This window comes from Vidua macroura, chromosome Z (genome assembly GCF_024509145.1).
Source record: "Vidua macroura isolate BioBank_ID:100142 chromosome Z, ASM2450914v1, whole genome shotgun sequence".
NCBI lineage: Eukaryota > Metazoa > Chordata > Aves > Passeriformes > Viduidae > Vidua > Vidua macroura.
In genome coordinates this window covers 42,399,325-42,419,405 of record NC_071611.1, presented here as the reverse complement: position 1 = coordinate 42,419,405, position 20,081 = coordinate 42,399,325, and the positions used below count along the sequence as shown (strand labels likewise).

At 44.5% G+C, this 20,081-nt stretch overlaps 1 protein-coding gene across 6 annotated transcripts in view; it reads left to right on the top strand.

Moving 5' to 3' along the window:
• DNAI1 (dynein axonemal intermediate chain 1) overlaps window positions 1–20,081 on the top strand; it is a 138,909-nt gene that overhangs the window by 93,795 nt on the left and 25,033 nt on the right. For 5 of the 6 annotated variants that reach the window (XM_054002477.1, XM_054002474.1, XM_054002478.1 and 2 more), the window contains 3 exons: window positions 2,269–2,417; window positions 3,232–3,331; window positions 16,230–16,415. In XM_054002477.1, the coding sequence (XP_053858452.1) occupies window positions 2,269–2,417; window positions 3,232–3,331; window positions 16,230–16,415 (435 nt within the window). The remainder of the gene's footprint in view (window positions 1–2,268; window positions 2,418–3,231; window positions 3,332–16,229; window positions 16,416–20,081) is intronic. The other variant, XM_054002479.1, reaches the window with a different exon arrangement.

The window sequence follows — 20,081 nt, the reverse complement described above, 5'->3', positions numbered from 1 at the left end:
CTCCTGTCAGGACTTAGGTGTCACATATTCCAGTGGTTCTGTTTTCATACTGATATATCTAATAATCTTAGGGTTCTTGAACTGAATAGTAGGGAAAGACTTTGCCAGTTCTAGTTAGCTCAGAAACTGTTTTTATTCGTTAAAGTCATACTTTTTTTCTGAGCTTTTTCTCAAGTTTGTGGTGTTTCTTCAAAATGCATCTTGGGAAGAAAGCAGCCCTGTCTTGCACTCAGAGATAATGATAAGGGTTGTGGTTAATGTGGTATGGGGCTGGCAGGCACTGCCAAAACACAGTGGATGCCTTTAGGCTAGAGCACACATGCAAGGTTCATTTCTCACAAGGGACACAGGTAGGAGTATGCCCTACAAAAATCTTTTTGCTGCTGATTTCATAGAAAAAAATGCAGATCCCTTTCCAGCCCAGAGTGTGATCTCCTGTACCAGTGCCCAGACAGCTGCACTGATCAAGGGCTTAGCCCCCACAAGCCTTTGAGAATAGGGCACTGAGCATTACAGTTCTGTTGGAGGCAGACAAATCTGGTTAACGCCTCCCTTTTCAAAGTTTTTAGGTATTAGAGACACACACGTGAAAGGACAGATGGACAAAGCAGCTGCTCTCTTGTGTTAATTACTTGTGACCCATCATGTTGTTTCCAGCAAAATGACTTTCAAAACAAGCCAAATACTGATTTTTCTAAAGCTGAACATTAAGAATTATGAAGTAACATTACAAAACATGACATTAAAGAGGATTTCTGTTCCACAATTAAATGCAAGGGCAGCAACACAGTGTATGCAATAAACTATTAGCAAGCTATAGATACTGTCAGTAAATCTCAATGGGACATGAGCCACTTTCTTGTTTCCATTTCCTACCATAACAAGGCTCTCAGGGATGTAGGAACTGCTACTGTGGGAATGGTTTAGCACCCTTATTCCAATGCCTGCAACAGTGAACAGTACCCAGACAGTAAGTGTCACTTGTAATAAACAGTTAAGCCTTAAGATTAGTTAGATTTTGGTTTGCAAGGGTTAAAGTTATGTAGCACTTCAGCAATCCTGCTGCTTGGGCAGATGATGTGGTGCTGCATTCAGTAGGGAATAATGAAAAGTCATTGCTGTGACAGTAGTGAGACAAACCAACAGAAAATCCTGAAACTAACTCCAAGCTGCTGTATGAATACAGCTTGTGTGAAAACACAAGCAAAAGGACATTTCATGTGAGATGGAGTCTTTGTTGCTAGTAAAGGAAGCCTCTAACATGCTTGGAGGGAAGGAGGTTTGGGGAGGATAACCAAAAATTTCTGTGTACACAGAACTGACAGGATCTGGATCAATTCCCCTTGCAGCCAATTAGATTGTAATTTCTCCCTGCTTCATAGGCTCACATACAAAGTGACTTTTCCAAGGGTCCCAAATGTTTTCCTTTTCCAGCTCTTAAAGGCATCCTTCATTTTGCAATTCAGCAGCACCCACAGCTGTGATGCTGCTGGTCTGACCCTTGCATGTCTGTGTAGGCATTGTCCACTTCAAGGTTGCTGTTGGCTGCCATTCAGTGGGGTCCCCTGGCTTGTCAGGGAGATGCCTGACTCCTGGACAACCTCTGTGGGTTTCACACTGCTCTGGGAAGTCTCAAGTGGCAGAACAGAAAGAGCTGCAGAGTTGTATGATGGGACAGGCTCTCTGAGCAGGCTGTCCAGGGTGGTGACAGGAGAGGACTTACAGCATCTTTCCAAAGTCCTTAGAGTCAAAGGGACCAGTAAGACATTCTTGTGCTGAAACACCGTTACTGGAGGTTTTAACTGTGACACTTCAAATGCACACAGTGCTGTGAGCATTTGTACTTCTGAGCAGTACACGGTACTCTGAGCTCACAGTGCTCCTAAGCAGCACAGCGATGTTCTTCCCTGCCTTTCCTGTGAACCTTTTACACAGGAGAAGCACAGCAAGAGCCCAGGCTGGCAGGAAGGCAATATAGCTCCCACAGTGGAGAATGGTCTCTGAGGTCTGGCTGTTTAAATCCAACCAGACAACTTCAATTCCTATCTCTGTGTGTTGCAGAGGGGAGCAGGATGTTGCCTGCAAGTGGGGTGAAACAGCATGTGCTAAATTATTGATTATCTGTAGCACCTCTGGGTACCAGCTACCTCTTCACAGCCAGCCCAGAAGATCCTGAGAGGCCATACAAGTAATCAGAGGCATCTTCCTACATGAATTTAAGCTTCAGGAGGTCTAGCTCTGATTACTGAGTAGTTCTTTCCATTGCAGTGTTCAAAAAGTTATTCAAGCCAGTTTCTGGATGTGTTTGAAGCCCATCACATGGCTGTGGACACAATCAGCTGGAATCCCTTCCACTTGAAAGTCTTCATTTCCTGCAGCTCTGACTGGACAGTCAAGATCTGGGATCACACCATCAAGTAGGTCCTGCTGAGTCCTGGTGTGGGTGAGGAGGTCCAGCCTGACATACCAGAAGCACATGTTGACTCTACTCATACCTTAGTCTCAGTTTCCTTCCCAGCTAATTGCTGTTTTATTTTTTGTACTCAGGTTTGTACTCCCCAGGTATGAGATATAAGATATAGCATCGGCTGCCCCATGAACTTGCCAAGCAGCATAGTCAGCCCAGAGCCTGACTGCTTTACTTCAAATCTGGCTTTCTTCAGGCAGGACCTACTGTGGCAGAGAAATGCTACAGAGAAATGTCAGGGACGGGTTTCTATCTTCAGGGGCCAGAAACCTCCTAAGAGCCAGAGAAGAAAAAAAAAAAGGAACATTTTAAAATATGGAATGAAATTCAGGGTTAGTGGTTAAGGAATGTCTGGTTTCAATCAGGAAATTGATTTTGTTGTAAATCAGTCAGTCATATATTTCCTGTTGCCAATATTGCTCTAATATTCAATGTTGTCAGAAGGGAGATAATTTTTTCCCATATGATTATTAATATTAACCAGAGAGACTCCATCTTTGTTTGTTGGGAAGAAGTTTTCAAAATGCTTTCAGAAAGAAAGAAAGGAGGAAAGAAACATGCTACTTCTCTTCTCATTGCAGCAAATCCTGACCTATTTGTATTGGTGCTCAGCTTTGCCTTTGGCTCAGACCCTGCCTGTTATCTGTCATAGAGAAATACTCCATCTCCCACTTCTGCAACATCCAGGTGTTCATGGCTCAGTGTTACACTTCCAGAGTGGCCTATGTTTACATGAATTTTTCTCTCTGTGTCCTTTTTTATAGGACTCCATTGTTTGTTTATGACCTGAGTACTGCTGTAGGGGATGTTGCGTGGTCTCCTTACTCCTCCACAGTGTTTGCTGCAGTCACCATTGATGGCCAGGTGAGAGGCTGGGAACAACACTGCTCTGATTCAAGCTGAGAGAAAGTCAAAGGAGATTAGGGCTGAGCATGGGAGGGGGCCATCCCAATCCTGGCCAGGCATATCAGGGAGCCACCAGCTGGGAGCCACCCTCTCCTATGCTTTCCTGCCTTTGGCATACACATCCCTGGGCATTAATCTCTCAGTCCTTCTCAAAGTAGGGGTTGCAAATACATACAAGTCCCTTCCTGCTCTCCTGTTAACCATGTGAATGAAGGTGTGCAGCTTGCACATGGTTGTGCATGACTAAAACACTGAACTTCCTCAATATGAAATCCCTGGTACGTCCCTGGGGATGGAAAGATAATGTTCCAGATCAGAACTGCCCTACACAAGCTGACATCAGGGCATTGGTTCTGAACTTTAAAGGTGTAGAGCAACAGTAGAATACAGTGGTTATATACTTACACTGATATTTAAAAATCATTTATAGTAATATGCCCAGGGTCAGCCAATAGAACTTTGTTACAGTTAAATAAAATCAACATTTTTCCATCATGTGAGGCTGTCTCTAAGAGTAATAGTTTGGTAATGAATCTGTAGACCAGTCCTAATATTGGCATGATGGCAGTTATACTTTTGCCTCTAGGCATGTATTGCAGTAGCTCAGATGGTTAATTTGGGCTTGGCAAGTAGCCAGGACATGTAGCTATCCATCAGTACTTGTTGAATACTGTAAGAGCACATTGCTCTAATACCATGAGCTTTATGTTTAGCTGATATAAACTAGAAAGTCGGTGCAGTTTGGCCAGAATTACTCTAGCAAAAGGATAGCCTTTATGTATCCCTATCATTGAACTGATGCCTTGGCTACTTTATTGTAGTTTAACCTTTATGTTATAGCAACAAATTAATTTCACTGATATGCTGGCTCAGGCTGTGAATTTGTCTCTCCTAAGCAATAGAAATCTCTTCACTGGTCACCTATTCTCCCTGGAAATCTCAGGATGCCACAGCCTACAGAATGTTGATGCTCTTCCTTCACAGTCAGGGTCAAGATTGGGTTCTTCTTTTGTGAATCTGTCTGTCCCCAGTCTCCAATACACCAAATGAAGGGCCTGCATGAAGGCAGTGAGTGTATTCAGTGCATCAGTCACATCCTCAGACTTGTTTTCCACAAGTGACATTGTGTGTTCAAGGGTTCTGCTGGCAGTCACAGCTTTGATTGAGTGCTAGGGTAAGCAGAGCTGAGAGCTGGGTACCCCAGTTATGTCCTGGTGCTTAACTGTGGGGAAAAGGATGAAGATGTCTGCAGGCAGGGATACATGCTGGGCAGCATGAACAGATAGAGGGTAAACACTGTCTATACTTGGATTTCCTACTTACGTGGTCAGGTTTTGGCAGTGAATTCATCTCTAGAGATGCCTCATGCCACTTGAGTTCTTTTTCAGAGCTTTACCTCCTGCAGAGAAACTGTTGTGGTCTTAGCAAGAGTTGGCACTCTGGGGTCTTCCCATCCCACCCACAGCTTGTCCTAGCCACATTAGCCACAGATTCCATGGATTGGAGTCTATATGAGGCTACTGATAAGGCAAAAGCCCATTTGAGTTGGCAGCACTGCACCTAGGGTATCTCACTTGGCTATCCTTGGATCTAATTGAGTAATCCTAAATAGAACCTAATTTAACAGGATCTAATTCTGCTTTATGGTGTCTGTCCCAAACTCTGAGAAGAGTAGCCATCAGCCAGGAGCAGCCCAAAACTGGGCTTGCTAGCAGGACAGATCCAGGAAGGAGCTGCCTTCCTATTGCAGTAGGCTGGCCAGGGCTGATGCAGATAAGAATTCTGGGTCTCTGTGTTAACTACTACCCATGGCTGCAGCAGGATGTGTCTGAGACATAGCTTAGTTACTATTGTTTAACAGAACCTTCTAGATCTGTAGTGGAAGTGGAATAAACAGTTGTTTACAGCCTTTTCTATTCTGGACATATTTCATTTTGTAGCAGAGTGAACTTCTTATGAATATCTCAGTGCCTCACAAAGGGCAGGCTCCATTAATGCTGGGGAAAAAAAAAAAATCTGTATTAACAGGATGTTCTATGATTCTCCAGAACAGAAAAATACAGAACATGAAGCCAGAAAATAAAACATTAAAGCCTCCTGTTAGCAAACAGCCTCTGTCTTGGCATCTGCACATAATCATGCCTGCAAAATCTGAAGGTTGCCTGGAGGTGGTTTTAAAATCAGGCCCTAATTGCAGTCTTCAAGAGATACCTGGCATATTCTGTAAAACACTTTTCCTTATTCAAGCTGATGCTATGTGTCCAAAATGTGTATGAGCCCCTTAAGACTGACTTGAAAATTGGGGCATTTTAGTATATAAAAATCTCTCAATCCCCATGAATCCAGGAGGTAGGGATTTAATAAAAGCTGTAAATATCAGGGTCATTATGATAAAATGTGTTTGTTGGCAGCTGGGCATCTGCTTTGCTCAGCACTGCTCTTCATAAATAACCCAAGGGTGCACATTCCACCACTGGTGCAGTGGATAATAACTGCTACTATTGCTCTCCATCATGTTCTGGTTAATTTCCTTAGTTTCCTGCTCTGCTTGCTGATCATTTTATTTCAGAAAGATCATAAACAGAGATTCATAAAAGAGAACACCTTTATGCTATAGATGGTAAAAGCCTGACAGGAAGAAAAAGGCTAGTTGGTTTGAGAGACCCACTTTGGAAATAAAAAAAAAATATGGAGGTGGATATGAATACCTGGACACTTCCATTTAGGGTACAGGAAATGTGGAGATACTGGTCAGCTTAATGTAAGAACAGAGGGCAGAGAAATGGAAAGGATTGAATTCCTCAATCTAGAAGTATTTGCTTTTGAAAGTTTGCTGTTAGTCCATCTTAAACTTACATTTAAAGTATAAAAAAATAATTGAAACATGTAAAATTTGGATTCATACCTGAAATTTCCTCTTAGTCTTATTTTACTTACTTCCATTAAAGAAGGAAATGGTGTTGACATTTTCTCCACTTCTGTGTGAATTCATGCATGAATTATTACACCTGTTAAAAAAACCAAAGACTCAAATCACAAGTGTCCTTCTGGTTGGATCCCCTGGCTGGATCCCAGGCTGTGGGCCATAGGCTGCCCTAAGCAATGGGTGTGATGTTGTGGTCAAACTGGGTTTTTTCAGTCTGGAGAAGGAGCCCAGCAGCCTGCCATTAAGGACCTGCCTTCAAGGAGGTCATTAAGAAGTTCGAGCTAAAACCTTCACAGCAGCACATGAAGTGATGTTGAGACACAACAGCTGAAGTGAGTTGAAATGAGGGGTTTGGGCCAGATATATGGAAAAACTTTAGCTCTGAAGGCAGTCAGGTAGTGAAATAGCTTGCTCAGAGGGGCTGTGCTGTCTCTGTCTGTGGAAGGCTTCAAGACCAGATTGGACAGAGCCCTGAAAAACCATATTGGTCCTCAGGGTTGACCCTTCTTTAAGCAGAAGGTTAGAGACTTTGTTGAGTCTCTTTCAACATGAATTGCCTTCTAATCCTATGACCCTATGAAATGTCCTGTGTAAAAAGGAGGATCCCAGGGTTTTTACCACAGGCTTGTACAGGTCCATTCGTTCTCATGTTTTTGTGGGCTGTGTTATTCATTAGTAGTGCAGCAAGAGGAAGGTCCTGTTATAACCATCTGTAGTAAATATTGATAGCCTCAAGATAAATGCCATCTCAGTATTCACTCTGCAGAGAAAACTGGTCAGACACTTGCTCCAGGGCTTTTCCCCATTAGTGAAACTGTTGACCTTTCAAGATGTGAAATACTTCAAACAACCCAAACCTTCAGGAAGTTAGTTAATGGTTTGTGCTGCTGCTCAGGAAGCAAGTGTGCTCTTTCCTGCTTATATAAACCTATTGTTGTACTGTTTGTACAACTGTTTTGAATGTGAAACCTTTAAGACCAGCTTTCTGTTGAATCTAACTTATAGGACAACATGCCAGCTGGTCTTGATGCCCATCCTTTCTCAGTGAAGAGAGAAGCGCTTGCTTAGTGCTGGCACTATATACATGTGTGAATGTACACAGAGCAATTTGCAGAAACTTGCTGCCCATTTAGCATGGACTTGAAGCAAAAGCCAAACTCTATCTTGAAAGCATGAATGATTTTGCAGACAAGAGGCTTGTTAAACCTTTCAGGCTTGGAAATATTTCCCTAGGTATTTTTGACATAGTTCTGCCTCTCCTTGTAGAGCATGAATCAGGGGTGCCAACAGGCCTCTCATTTGTTAATACTTTTGCCCAGAGGTGTCAGGACAGTGAACATGACTACAAATGCCCTTGCTGCATTTGAATCTTTCCTCCTCCCCTTCTGCAGTAGCCCAGGGGGATTATCCATACCTTATGGAGCTACCACTAGCTCTGCAGGGCTGGGACAAGGTCTTTCCTGGCTCTCAGCACTGTGACCAGGGCAATTGCAAGGGTATAAAGACACTGAATGAGGCTAAGTCTCTTTGCCATCACCCAAAAGGACCTTTGAGTAGGCTGAAGCGGGTAGGAACTTTCTTAAAATGGTTTTGAAATTGTATTTGCAGCGTAAGTGGCTGTTTCTTGTAAAACTGTTCATTTTCTTCTACTGCAAAACCTAAAAGGCTCATTCTTATTCCCTGCTGAATCTTTGAGATTGATGTGGACTGCTGGAGAGTCAGCTTTAGAACAAGGGTTGGTGGCATGTCAATGCTCAATGAGATAGATCGTCAGAGTCCCAAAATTAATGCTGCCTTCACTTTGTGCCAATTAGACTGTTCCCCATTCTCCTCCCTCTGCCACCAGACTCTTTGTACATCAGCATTTCTCTCCACTAGCAGCTATTTTTAGGGAATAAAGCTGGCCTGGACTTTGGTTTACTATTGCAGGCTCTGAGCCCTCACTTCTATACTGATGTAGCCCCCATCCCATCATAGCATGCTCTAGTGGTCTTCAAGCCTCAAAATGAGCATCAGGCATCTCAGGACACTACTGCTCACTCACATCCATTAGCTACTGATTGCAGGTGAGGTGCCTTTATCAGCACTGTAGTTAGTTTCAGTACAAAGTCAAATTTAAACCCCTTTTGTTGATGACTTTACAGGAATTGTTTTTTTGCAGAGAGGCTCACAGGCCAGTTTTTCATTACTAAATCCATTGCTCTTTCAGATTATGAAATATGGCATTTTGACAAAACTGATCCGCTGAGATTAACTAGTTCATTCAGGCACACAGGAACCAAGTTGGAACCAAACTGGCCTTTTTCTGCTTCATGGATGTGTGAATCAAAAAATTACTTCAACAGCATCTCAAAAGATTTTCTGTGTTGATTAATCTGTTAGACTTTGCATAAAGACCTACTTGGGAGCACAGAGTCCATCAGGTGAATATGCAAGAGTTTATAAAGCTGCCCCTCTCTGGTCTTAATTAATTAATTTATTCACTGCTAGGAATGGCTCCTCACTTAGGTTTGAATTTTCAAGTCTGGACTTTTGTTGTTTTGGCCACTGAGAGCCTCCAGCTGTGTGTCAGATCCTTCTGTACAGAGACAGCAGCTCCTGAACCTTGATTTTTTTTTTTCCTTGGCATTTTATAATGACCTGCAATCTGTGTGGGTTAATTTTAAATGCCAGACTCCAAACCATGGCAGTTCAGTGTCTGTCCTGTGAGCAGCTTTGCTGTCATACTATGGGGTGCAGGTGGCAGAGACCAGTGACTTCCTCTCCCATCAGCTGTGATGCTGCCCTTTCTTGTGCCACTGCCTGTCCTTGCCCTTGCCCCTGCCCCAGCCTGCAGTGCTGACTCTCTGGCAGTGCATAGCCAGGACCCTGCCAGCATGAGAAGAATGAAACTTCAGCCTGACATCAGGGATTGAATGACCCACTGACTGTGGGTCACAGCAGAGAGAGCACAGAAGGACTGACACAACTGGGGTGTGTATTCAGGTAGCTCAGCCTTGGCAGATTTACCCTGGGGCACTTAATGGACTGGTTGAAACCATCTCCCTGTTCTTTATCAAGTATTTGTGGTGGATGTCAGAGTAAGGAACTGTCAGAAGACTGGAAAAAAAGACTCTTTGCCCAGTATTCAGTACTGTGACAGTGCAGAAGAGATTATCCAGCCTAAAGAAGCTACCCATAAAGATCCTAGGACAAATCCTGGATTGTTCCATTTGTGAGCACTGGTAAATCAAGGAGCAGGCAGTGTGGTAAGGTTTTACTTAGGCTGTATCACATAAAACCAATCTAATGCTGTTCTTAAGACTAACAAGGCTGGTAGATCAGAGGAAGGGAATGTAGCCAATGCTTACAGGTTGACTTCAGGAATACTGCTTTATCCTAATCACTGAGGCATTCAGGGGAGAGCCAGGCTGGCAGAACTGGTGACTGACAAAGAATTTAGCTTGGATAAACAAGCACTTTCTTGCAAAACAATGTCTTAGGGTTTCCAGAAGAGGCCAAGACTCAGCTTGTCTGAATGAATAGCGGCTCTTCTACATGCTGAGGCTTTGATTTCTTACTGACTTGTGGGAGCTGAGTCAAATCACCTAAGGCTGATGCTGTTTTCCTACCATATCAATTTGGGAATGACCCAGGTCTTACTGAATGAGGAAAAGATATGAGATGCAGCCCTACAGTTAAGTCAGGTGACGGGCATTCTTTTCCCTGCTGTGTCATTGGGCTGGGATGCTGCAGGACATAGAGATGTGCTTAGCCCTCTCCCATACCTCAGAACATGCAGCTGGCTCCTGGCTGACTCAGCCCAAGAAGTAGGTTTCACACATTGCCTGCTCATCCTCCAAGCAGAAGGCTGCCTCTGAACATACCTGTAGCAGAGCTGGAGCATGCTCTTTCACCAGTTGCATGAAAGTGCTGTGAAAGGCCATGAATTTTATGATCAGGACCACTGAGGATCAGGACTCTTGTGTTGTCATTGCAGAAGCAGGGAGGCAATGAATGTTTTCTGAGTCAGGTCTCCTTTACTCCTGCCAGGACCCTGACTGCCCTGCATATCAAAGGGACCAAGAACTGTCTTGCAACATTAATTTGTAAATGAAAAATGTCCTGCTAGAGAAAATTAACTGTATTGCAACCTGTTCTTGCTACAGTGGCAGTATAGAAATCAAACAAACTAAGGTCTCCAGTGCAGAGCAAGCTGGGCTGCCTTGCCTGCCCTGTGCATTTGGCATGCTCCAGTAGCTGCCATGGTGCTAGACAGAGTCTGGGGGTGGCCTGCCCACTTGTTAAATGTATTACCTGAGAGTTTGAAACAAATCATCTCTGGAGTTTGCAAATAGATAAGGGATCATGATTCAGTCAAGAAAATTAGGTAAATCAATCAAAAGGACAATGAAAGCTAAGCTCTGAAAGAGATGTCAACTGGTAAAGGGCAGCATGGTATTAAATTATCCCCCACCTTTTGCTCTTACACTGATTTTATTCTTTGTTGCCAAGTTACCAGGCATATCTGCCTTATTCTTACACATATATATATTTCCCCCAGTCTTGGTTCTGGATGCCATCAGGATGTTTTTGAACACACTAGCCTTGTCCAGCCCACTTCTGGGGAAGGAAGGCTTGTAAGACTGGAATAAAAGTACAGGAAAGGCTCCAGTGATGGCAAATTCAGTAGGGGTTTGAGGACAAAATAAAGACAGTGTCAGTCAAAGTAGCTCTTCACCTCCCTTCTTCATGACTCACAAAAATCAAGTAGTTTGTTGTGCTGGCAGAGAAGTTCTGTCGAGGGTTTTGCTTCCCCCCACATCTTCTTGCATTTCCCTTCCTGTTGCCTCAGGGCAGGGAGCAAAAGGGTGTGAGGACAGAGGAGTCCAAGTCAACCCAGAGGTGCCAAGCAGATGAGAACCTGGGCTGACTTCCAAGCTGTAAGTGCAGTTGGTAGAGCAGGTGGGGAAAATAAGTCCAAAACTCTGAATGTGGTTTGTTGCTGGAGTTGTGGTATTTGCCTTGGACATGCACAGTGCCATGCTTGCAGAGGAGCTATATGGAGTTGCAGTGGGGAACAGCTGGATTTTAGGAGGTGGAATACATTAGCATGGTTTATAGACAGAGAAGCTGTTGGTCTGGATAAGACAGCTGGATTTCTTCTCTGGCTGTTTGGAAGTCAAGCATCAAAGCAGCTCATTTATGTCAAACATTTTCTGCAATGGTGACACAATAGACTTAGATCCATTATTGCCTGTACATAAAGCATGAAGAGAAACTCTGTTATTACTCTGATGGCAGTTTAAAATTGTTCTAAGTAGATAAAAAGCATCAGAAACTGCAGAATTCACTTGGTCCCACCTCAGAGAAAAATGGGCTCAGTACTTGTTTTCAGGGACTTAGCAGAATTGCTGCCCTTCCATCAAGAAATTTACTTTGAATATCTGCCTGGCTTATCTACTACCAGCCTGTCCAGCACTTCAGTCCTGTGGGTCTAGGTCTTTTGATTGTGGTTGATACCAACTCATAAATCCCCATGCTGCAAGGAGCTGCTTAACTCAGCAGCTTGGGCTTCATTTGGAAGATGCTCCTGCACTTTCTTGGAGCAGGCATGGAGGTTTACAAGGATCGTAAATAAAATTGCTGTCAGAGAATTGGTTACTGTCCAGAGTTTTATTCTCCTGTAGTTGTGTGTGAAACAGAAGGGAATTCTTCCACTTTCCTATTTCAGACATTTTCAGATTTCTTTTACGTCTCTCTTTGTGTCTTTTTCCTTGTTTCTTGTTCTTGGAGTCTGATTTATGTTCCTTTAAACAAGTGACCATATATTGTTCCTAAGTACTCTGTAAAAAAGAACTGAAATGCCCTTACTCATTGTTTTTTAGCTCATTAGCAGAAAAAAAATAAGGTGTCTGCTTTGGCCTGCAAGCAGCAGGCGCTCCAGATTCCTCACTTGTTTCTACGGAATCTGCAGAAGGTATTGAAATGAGTTTGTCAGGAGGCTTTTGCTTCCTTCCCTGCTGATGTATACCAAAATGGAAACATTTTTGAGGTCTGAAAACCGGAGATTTGAAACCATCACTCTTTAGATTCTAAATTGCTCCTGGATGAGTGTGAATGAGTAAATGTGAAGGCCCCAGGTCTCAGCACCTGCAGTGAGGGACCAGCCTTGACAGCATGAATAGAGGCATGCAGAGCTGGCAGAAAAGAAGAGAACTCTCCCTGGTTTGTAAACTCTGAAAGGATAATGACACAAGTAACATTTTCTAAAAATGCCCTTTTGTACCAGCTGCCTGGCAGTGTCTGCGTATCAGTTCTTGTCTGGGTATCGTGGCCTGGGGTCCCAGGGGTCTGTCTGGCCCCCTGGGCAGCTGCCGCAGTAGGTGTCCTGGATAGCGCTGTGCTTTATCAGCTCAGCCTGTCAGGACCCTCGGGCTAGCTCCCAGCCACAGGAGACCTAGCGAGCAATTCTGGAGTGATTTCAACTCTAGTGAGTTCAGCTCTCAGTGATTTCAGCTCAGTGCTCACTAAGTGCCTCAGCAGACGCAGGGATGGAGAGAGGAGAAGTCTGTATGGAGTTCTGCAGAGATGCCTTTATTGCAAAGTGTTCCAGTGACAGTTCTGTCAAATTGGGCAGAGGTGAGGGTTGAAGTAGGCTACTGGGGGATTGGAAATTGTCCAGTGGCTAGGGTTGAGGAGAATACGACCTATAGCCTTACAGAGAGATAACAGGGGTCTGATGTGCAGAAGAGGGGCAGCACTCGTCCACTCATCATGACTCTGCGTTTCTTATCTTAGGCTAGTGACTGCCATGGAGGCCTTGCAGGGCCTCTGACTGCTACATCTGGGTGCTGCTGGATGGGTGCCTGCTCTGGAACCTGTGCTCCATGAAGGAGGGTTTGGACGTGGTTCTGGTTCTGGTCATCCTGGCTGCCCATGAATTTGATACTTGAGTCACACATTGGGTTGGGTAGCACTTGTGTGGGTCATGGTTGTTCTTCTCTGGGTCATAGACTTTGAGAGGGCTCATCTGGCAAGACCTAAGAGGCCATCCATCCCTGTGTGCAAGCAGTGGTCTTGGGGCAGGGGCCACCATGGCAGTGGGATGAAGAGAAAACTGTGTGTTGTTGGTGATTCTCTGTGATAGGAGATTCAGCTGGATTCCACTCCATAATCCTTAATTTCAGGACCAGAGTGAGCAGAGCAGGGGTTTAGGGACTCTGTGACTAGGGAACTCAAGAGACTAAGAGTCCCAAGGAAAGCTGCAGATTTTCAGTCTCCATTCTTTGCGCAAAAAGCCCTAGGCAGCTCTACAGATGGTGCTGGCCACATGCAGCTCTGCTGCTTTGCAGCACTATTAACCTGCCTCAAGTGTTGAGGGAAGCCCTGTGCTTCTTTTAGTCTACTCCCAAAGCATCAAAACCAGTGTTGCTCTGACCCCATTTCCCTTTCTCCTAAGAGTAACCGTGAGTCTCTAAATCAAAGCCTCTGAAGTCCTTCTCAGTGCCCATGGCCCACCCCTCCATCTGGTGTATCTGACAGCTGATAGGAGGCTGATGTTTCCATCTGAAGAACTGAAATAGTTTGTTCTTTTCCATGATTCCCTTGGCAAAGGAAAACAAGCCCATTTGTTTAGAAGCTCATAAAAGAGGAGCTTTATAGTAGGAACATTCATAAACTTGTTTGCTTTTGACCTTCTCCACATTGCTGATGGTTTCAAGTTCTTGTCCCAGGCATTGCGCTTGTCTGGGCTGTTCGTGACATATTTGAGAAACAGCCTCACCCAGAATAATTTAAATTGCTGAGCACTCCAGCACTGAGCCTTTGGCCATGCCATCTTTCTCCAGTGCAAGGCTGGGCAGGATGTGTGTGTGGAGGGTACATTGACAGCCCTACAGAGAGCAGTGCAGACCTGGCTGCCAAGAAGAAACCTGGCCACTAATCCCCTGTCACTTTTTTTTCCCCAACATTAAATGGTGCTACTCAATCAGTGAGCATTTCCCAGGCTCTTAGATTACTAAATTAATAAGAAATGTATTCTATGAAGGCAAGAAATCAGATCTTTAATGAGTGTGGCTCCTGGGATACTGATATGCTTGAAAGAGTGCTTGTTTCTTTTCTGAAAAAGTAAGAGAGCAGGTGTAAAATACAAGCCAGAATAGCCACCTTGATTTATGTTGAGAGGCAGGAAATTGAAGTTACCTTTGCTGGACTTTGAGACCTCAAGTGTCAGGTCAAAATTCACAATGTAATACTGGCATCTAGTAATTTGAACAGATAAAAATGCTGCTGTGCTTTCACCTATGTTTCTGCTGACTGGGGAAGGGCTCCCCAAACTGCAAATCCTTGTATGTGGCTGATGCTTTGTATTCCCTTCTTGAATTGTACTGTCATGGATTTCTTCAAAATATGTCTTGACAACCCTATCCACTTTTCAAGCATTTTCCCATTTTATTTTACTTCAGTCTGGAGGCAGTGTTCCTTTTCTTATTTTTTGTGTCTGTAAGACCTTTTTCTCCTGCTCAGACCAAGGACACCACAAATTCCTAGACTTTTAGTCCTATGGAGACACAGCAGCTTATGAGACTGCCTGGGACTGCTTGCACATGGCTGAGCTCTGTGCTATAAATGGATTCAGATAAAATTCACTGACTCATTAGTGCATAATGGGAAAGTACATGTAGAGATTTGATACCTTCCACACTCTTTGGAATAAGCTTTAATAGAGTAGCATTGTCTGATTTCAGGTAATTCCTAGATGCAAATTGTCAGCATGGCATACTGTTGAAATTACATGTTTCCTTTGTCTCTTAAGTGATGGTAAACAAGCCACAGCTGGAAGGAGGTTTACAAGTAGTTTCAGTTCTAATTTCCTCTATATTCTCACTGTACTTGTTAGCATAAAGCATTCCCTTCCTAGTTTTTCTGAAGACAGAAAAGGGAAGGTAAACATAAGGCTGAAAGTCTTCATGGTGGATACCAGGTGGAAATTCAGGATGCTGGAAATGGCTCACCTCAGCCCTGGGCAAGAGAGGCACATCATGTTTTATTAGCCTTTGCAGTCTATATCAGTAACTGGAGCTAATTGCAATTATTGGGAGATAATGTTAAGTTAATTCATTCGTTTGAGTAACTGCCACTCTTTCCTCTGCAAAATGAAATGTGCATTATTGTGCAGCTGGGGATGTGGCAGGTGTGTGTCACTGGGTCAGAGGTCTAAAATCCAGTGGGACTCCTACCTGAGTGGGCCCTCGGGCCTCTCTCCCTCTACCCTCACCTTTCCTGTTTGGCTAATATCCTGGCACTTTTCCTGATGCTGTGGGAGTAGGACATGTGTGCAGGTGTAGTGTCTGGGCTGGAGTGAGCTGCCAAGCTGTCCTGTTCTTCTCTGGCATTACCCCAGGGTACACTCTAATCATACTATGGCTGTTCCCATCACTTCACCATTACTTACTGGTTTGTGTCTTTATTGTCTTTATTAAGCTGAAAATGTTAGAGAGTTCTGTAATAAGCAGTAATAAGAATTTCTGACAGCATTCCCCATTTTGGGCATCAGTCTGTGTTAGACTCTGATTTAATGCCTGTTTGTCTCATTACTCACACTGAGAAGGGATATTAACGTCTGTGGGGTTAGCAGTGCTGGCTCTGAGCCTTCTCCAGTCCAGATCAGCTGGAGCCTTGCCAAGGCTTGCACCCACAGCAGGGAAGTGGTCCTTGTCCGTGAGCCCTTGCAGGAGAGGGGCAGTTGTCACAAACAGCACCTGACTTCTGCACACTGGTTACTTAAAAGAAGACCACAGCCCGGAGCACAGATGGTAATTGTGTGCTGTGCCTGGGATGTTTTTTCAACAGAATCTTTTCTTTCTGATTTCTCCAGCCATCAATCTGTCACTGAGAGATCTGCTTGCCTTATTAATCCCTTTTGCATTCTTTGCTTTTTTCCCCCAGGCCCATGTGTTTGATCTGAACATTAATAAGCTTGAACCTCTCTGCACCCAGCTAGTGGTGACCAGGAAGAAAAATAAAACAACACATGTCCAGTTTAATCCTGTCTACCCTATTATCATTGTTGGAGATGAACGAGGCCTCACCATCTGCTTGAAGCTCTCTCCCAATCTGCGCAAGATGCCCAAGGTAAGGATAAGCTGCATTCTCCCAACCACAGAAGTTCTCTTCAGACCTTGTTGCTGTCCCTTCTCCTTCCATGCAATGGTGTTGGCAAAGCTCCTCTCTCTAGCAAGGTACTTAAAATTGCCTCAAGCCTTTTGGGTGGGATGTCTGAGATGTTAAATCCTTCTGTCTGTTCCTGTTTGAGCAAGAGGACTCAGTTTGCTTCTGGTAAGGACTGGGGACTGGTGGGAAGGGAGTTTGCTTTCCCCAGTTGTCGCCATGGTCCAGACATGCTCTGGTCCAGAAGCTCTGCAAATGTTCATTTGTTTCCCAAAGTTCACATATTTTCTGAGTTTTGGGTTTTATTTGCAAAATTCTTTGAAATCAAGCGAAGGAGAACCCAGCTCTTGCCCAAGTCCTCCCACACAAACCATGCTACTGTTTTCTTGTGCTCCTGCATCAGAGCCTGTCCCTTGACCACCATGTCAACTTTCCTGTAAATGAGCAAACAGTATCTAACACATAAGGAGACTTGGGGTCCTTGACTCGAGTGACAGCAAGGAGATACATGTGCCTCTGTGACTTGGTGAAGTTTTTTTTTCACCCATCCATGAGGGCCAATTGTGAAGGATGATAACATCTCTTACGTGGATCTATTACTGGATTTTCTTTCTGGTCATCATTAAGCTATGAGTTGAATGACAGTAAATGCAATGTCCTTTTACGCCCTTGTAATTCTTATATCCAGTTTTCTTAAGTGGAGTCTTTCAGTTTCAGGCTTTTTAGAACTGATCCAAGAAAACAATCTCTCAAGATGATAATCTTTTATTTATGTACTCCCAAATGTTTTATATACTCTACTAATCTGCTGTATTAGGCAGGGTCTTTGGCCAGGAACTAATCACACTAGTGTCACTCCAGAGTCTTTGGAATGGTTTTTAAAAGGTTCCTGCAGCTGGCTGCCACTAGAAATGTGACTCTTCCCTGTGCAGAGAGGGCATATAAAACAGTAACTGGCACTTTGTTTGGGGCTGAGTTGTGGAAGCTGTGGAGAAGAATCTCTCATATGCTTCACACTTTCTATTTCCTGCAATACTTCAGACTGAGACTGTCGAAGTTCTCCATGTTGTCATTAGGTTGGCTCAGGATAAGTTTCCTTGGTGATTTATGAGACCTTCCTGGGCATGGGTGAGCACAGTGTCTGCCATGGACCCTGCCTGCACACAGACTTAAGCAGTGGAGAGTCACACACACGTAAATGTGGCTGCTCTCCTCTTCATCCCAGCTGTGGACTGATCAGCAGTCAGCAATACTGCGGTGTGGACCAGAGTCATAGAATGGTTTTGGCTGGGAGAGACTAGAAGACCATCTAGTTCCAAACCCCTGCCTTGGGCAGGGACACCTTCCACTAGATCAGGTTGCCCAGAACTCCTGAGAACTCTCAGCAGAGCAGAGCAGAGGGGCAGAATCCCCTCCCTGCCCTGCTGCCCACGGGGCTCTGGATGCAGCCCAGGACACATTTGGCTCTCTGGGCTGTGAGTGCCATGGCCGGGCCATGTGCAGCCTCTCACCCACAGCACCCCCAGGCCTTTCTGGGCAGGGCTGCTCTGGGTCTGTTCATGCCCAGCCTGTGCTGGTACCGAAGGCTGCCCTGGCCCAGGTGCAGCACCAGCACTTGGCCTTGAGCTTTATGATGCTCACATGGACCCACTCCTCAAGCTTGTCTGGGTCCCTCTGGATGGCATCCCGTCCTTCAGGTGTGAATTCAAATGTCTCCTTCTGCTCCTGGTGGCCAGCAGCAGCCCTCCATGCAGTTATGGGTGTTGTCATTTCTCTTTACTGAACTTCTTTAAAGGCAAAATTGGATGTTGTTGACAAAGCAATCTAAACTGTGAGTTTAGGAGCAACTCCGATGCTTACTGCTGACCATAAACCAACATGTAACTACATCCCACGCAACTTATAAATGGGATGGAAATGGACTCTGCTGCTGTGATGTTATTAAACTATCTTTCTTCTACTGGCCTGGTTAGGTCTGAAGGGACACTGAACACTGAACTAAAACTTTCCGCACATGTGGAGAGAAAAGAGGGATGTTCAGGCACAGCTGGTTATGTATGGGGGTTTTTGACTGCAGCCAGCCTGAAAGATACAAGCATTTAAAACAGATGATATGCAGTGTGGTGGCAAAGTGATGGATCTGGCCTAGCCTGCTCAGTGCCATAAGTGAGCAAGTGGTGAGGAGATTCAGCTGATGGAAGAGAATGTTTTAGCAGAGGGGTGTCAAGTCCTGTCAGAACAGGCTTCAGAACAGGCTGTGCCATCCAATGTGTGCTCCTGTCTATATCATTCCTTTGCCAGCACCAGCCTTTGTGTCTTTAGCAGCAAACCTCCAGCTGTGTTTGCAAGAATATCGTCTCACGGTAGGAAGTCAGATATATTTCCAGAGTATTGATCCAGGTTCTTCTAAAGATCAACTCAGTGTACTCTTTACACCCTTACCCTGTGCAATCAGCTTTCCTCTGTAAAATGATTCAACTTTTCCCTCTTTTCTGGGATTCCCCAGGCTGGAGTTGACAGTCACAGAACTTCCAGAGCTTTTTGTAAATTAAGAGGGTCCAAAACTGTGCAGAGGAGTCCTGACATCCCAGCTGCCTCGTTACATATAGAAAAACCTGTCCATGCCTGGCTCAGCACCTGGGTATCCCAGGCTGTTCTCCTTGCCCCTTGATCCCCACAGAGCCCAGTGGGGAAAACTGTTGACAACAATGTGGACAAGCCACAGCGAGTGCTTCTGAAGGTTGGGGCCATCTGTGAGCTCAGCTGCCTGGTCTTGCTCTGTCAGCTCCTTTGGCAAAAGAAAGGTGCCTTTTGCTGAGTTCTGGCAGAACCCAGGATGCCAAAGGAACAGGGCAGTCAGGGGCTCATCCAGGTCCCACTGCCCCTCTGTTTCACACTGATGTCACAGAGGGTTGCCTTCTCAAACAGCTGGGACAATTGCTTTTGACAAGTAAAACTTGCAGACAAATCAACCTGTTTTGGGAGAACTCTTAATAGTCACATCATTCCAAACCCCAAACTTCCCCTAAAAATAGACACAGTGCTGTCTGCTCCATGTTCTGCAGATTCTTTAGCTATTGCTGGGCTTGCAAGATAGAGCTTACAAAAAGTGACTGAATTAATGTCATCCTGGTGAAATCCCAGCCATTCTGAGTTTATTGGGTTTTGGCTGTTAGTTAGAGCTGATGTGGTGGATAAGTGGAAATGGGCATAATAAGGATGCTTTGGTTCTCATCAGACCTTGGTCCTCCCTTCCTCTCTTCGTGTCCTTGAGCAAGGAAGGAAGGTTCAAGATCTCTTCAAATAATTTGTGGGGTTGGCCTGCAGTTCAATTAATTAAAGTTCGTAAAGCACTTGAGGATCTTTGAGAAGTGTTTAATAGTCTGAGTTTTGCTGTCAGCTACATTAGCACAGTCTCATTTATGAACACTTGGCAGAACAAATACGCCAAGGGGGGAACTTCTTGAAAGCACTCAGGTGGTGTTTTCAGAAGTGACTTTCACCAAGACACATAGTAAAATCTTAAAAAAAGGTGTAAAATTCCTCGTGAGTTTTGGCATCCTAAACTCATGGTGGCTCATGGGAAAAGGTGCATTTCTTGTTGAGAGGAAGCTAGGGACAGAGTGTCTG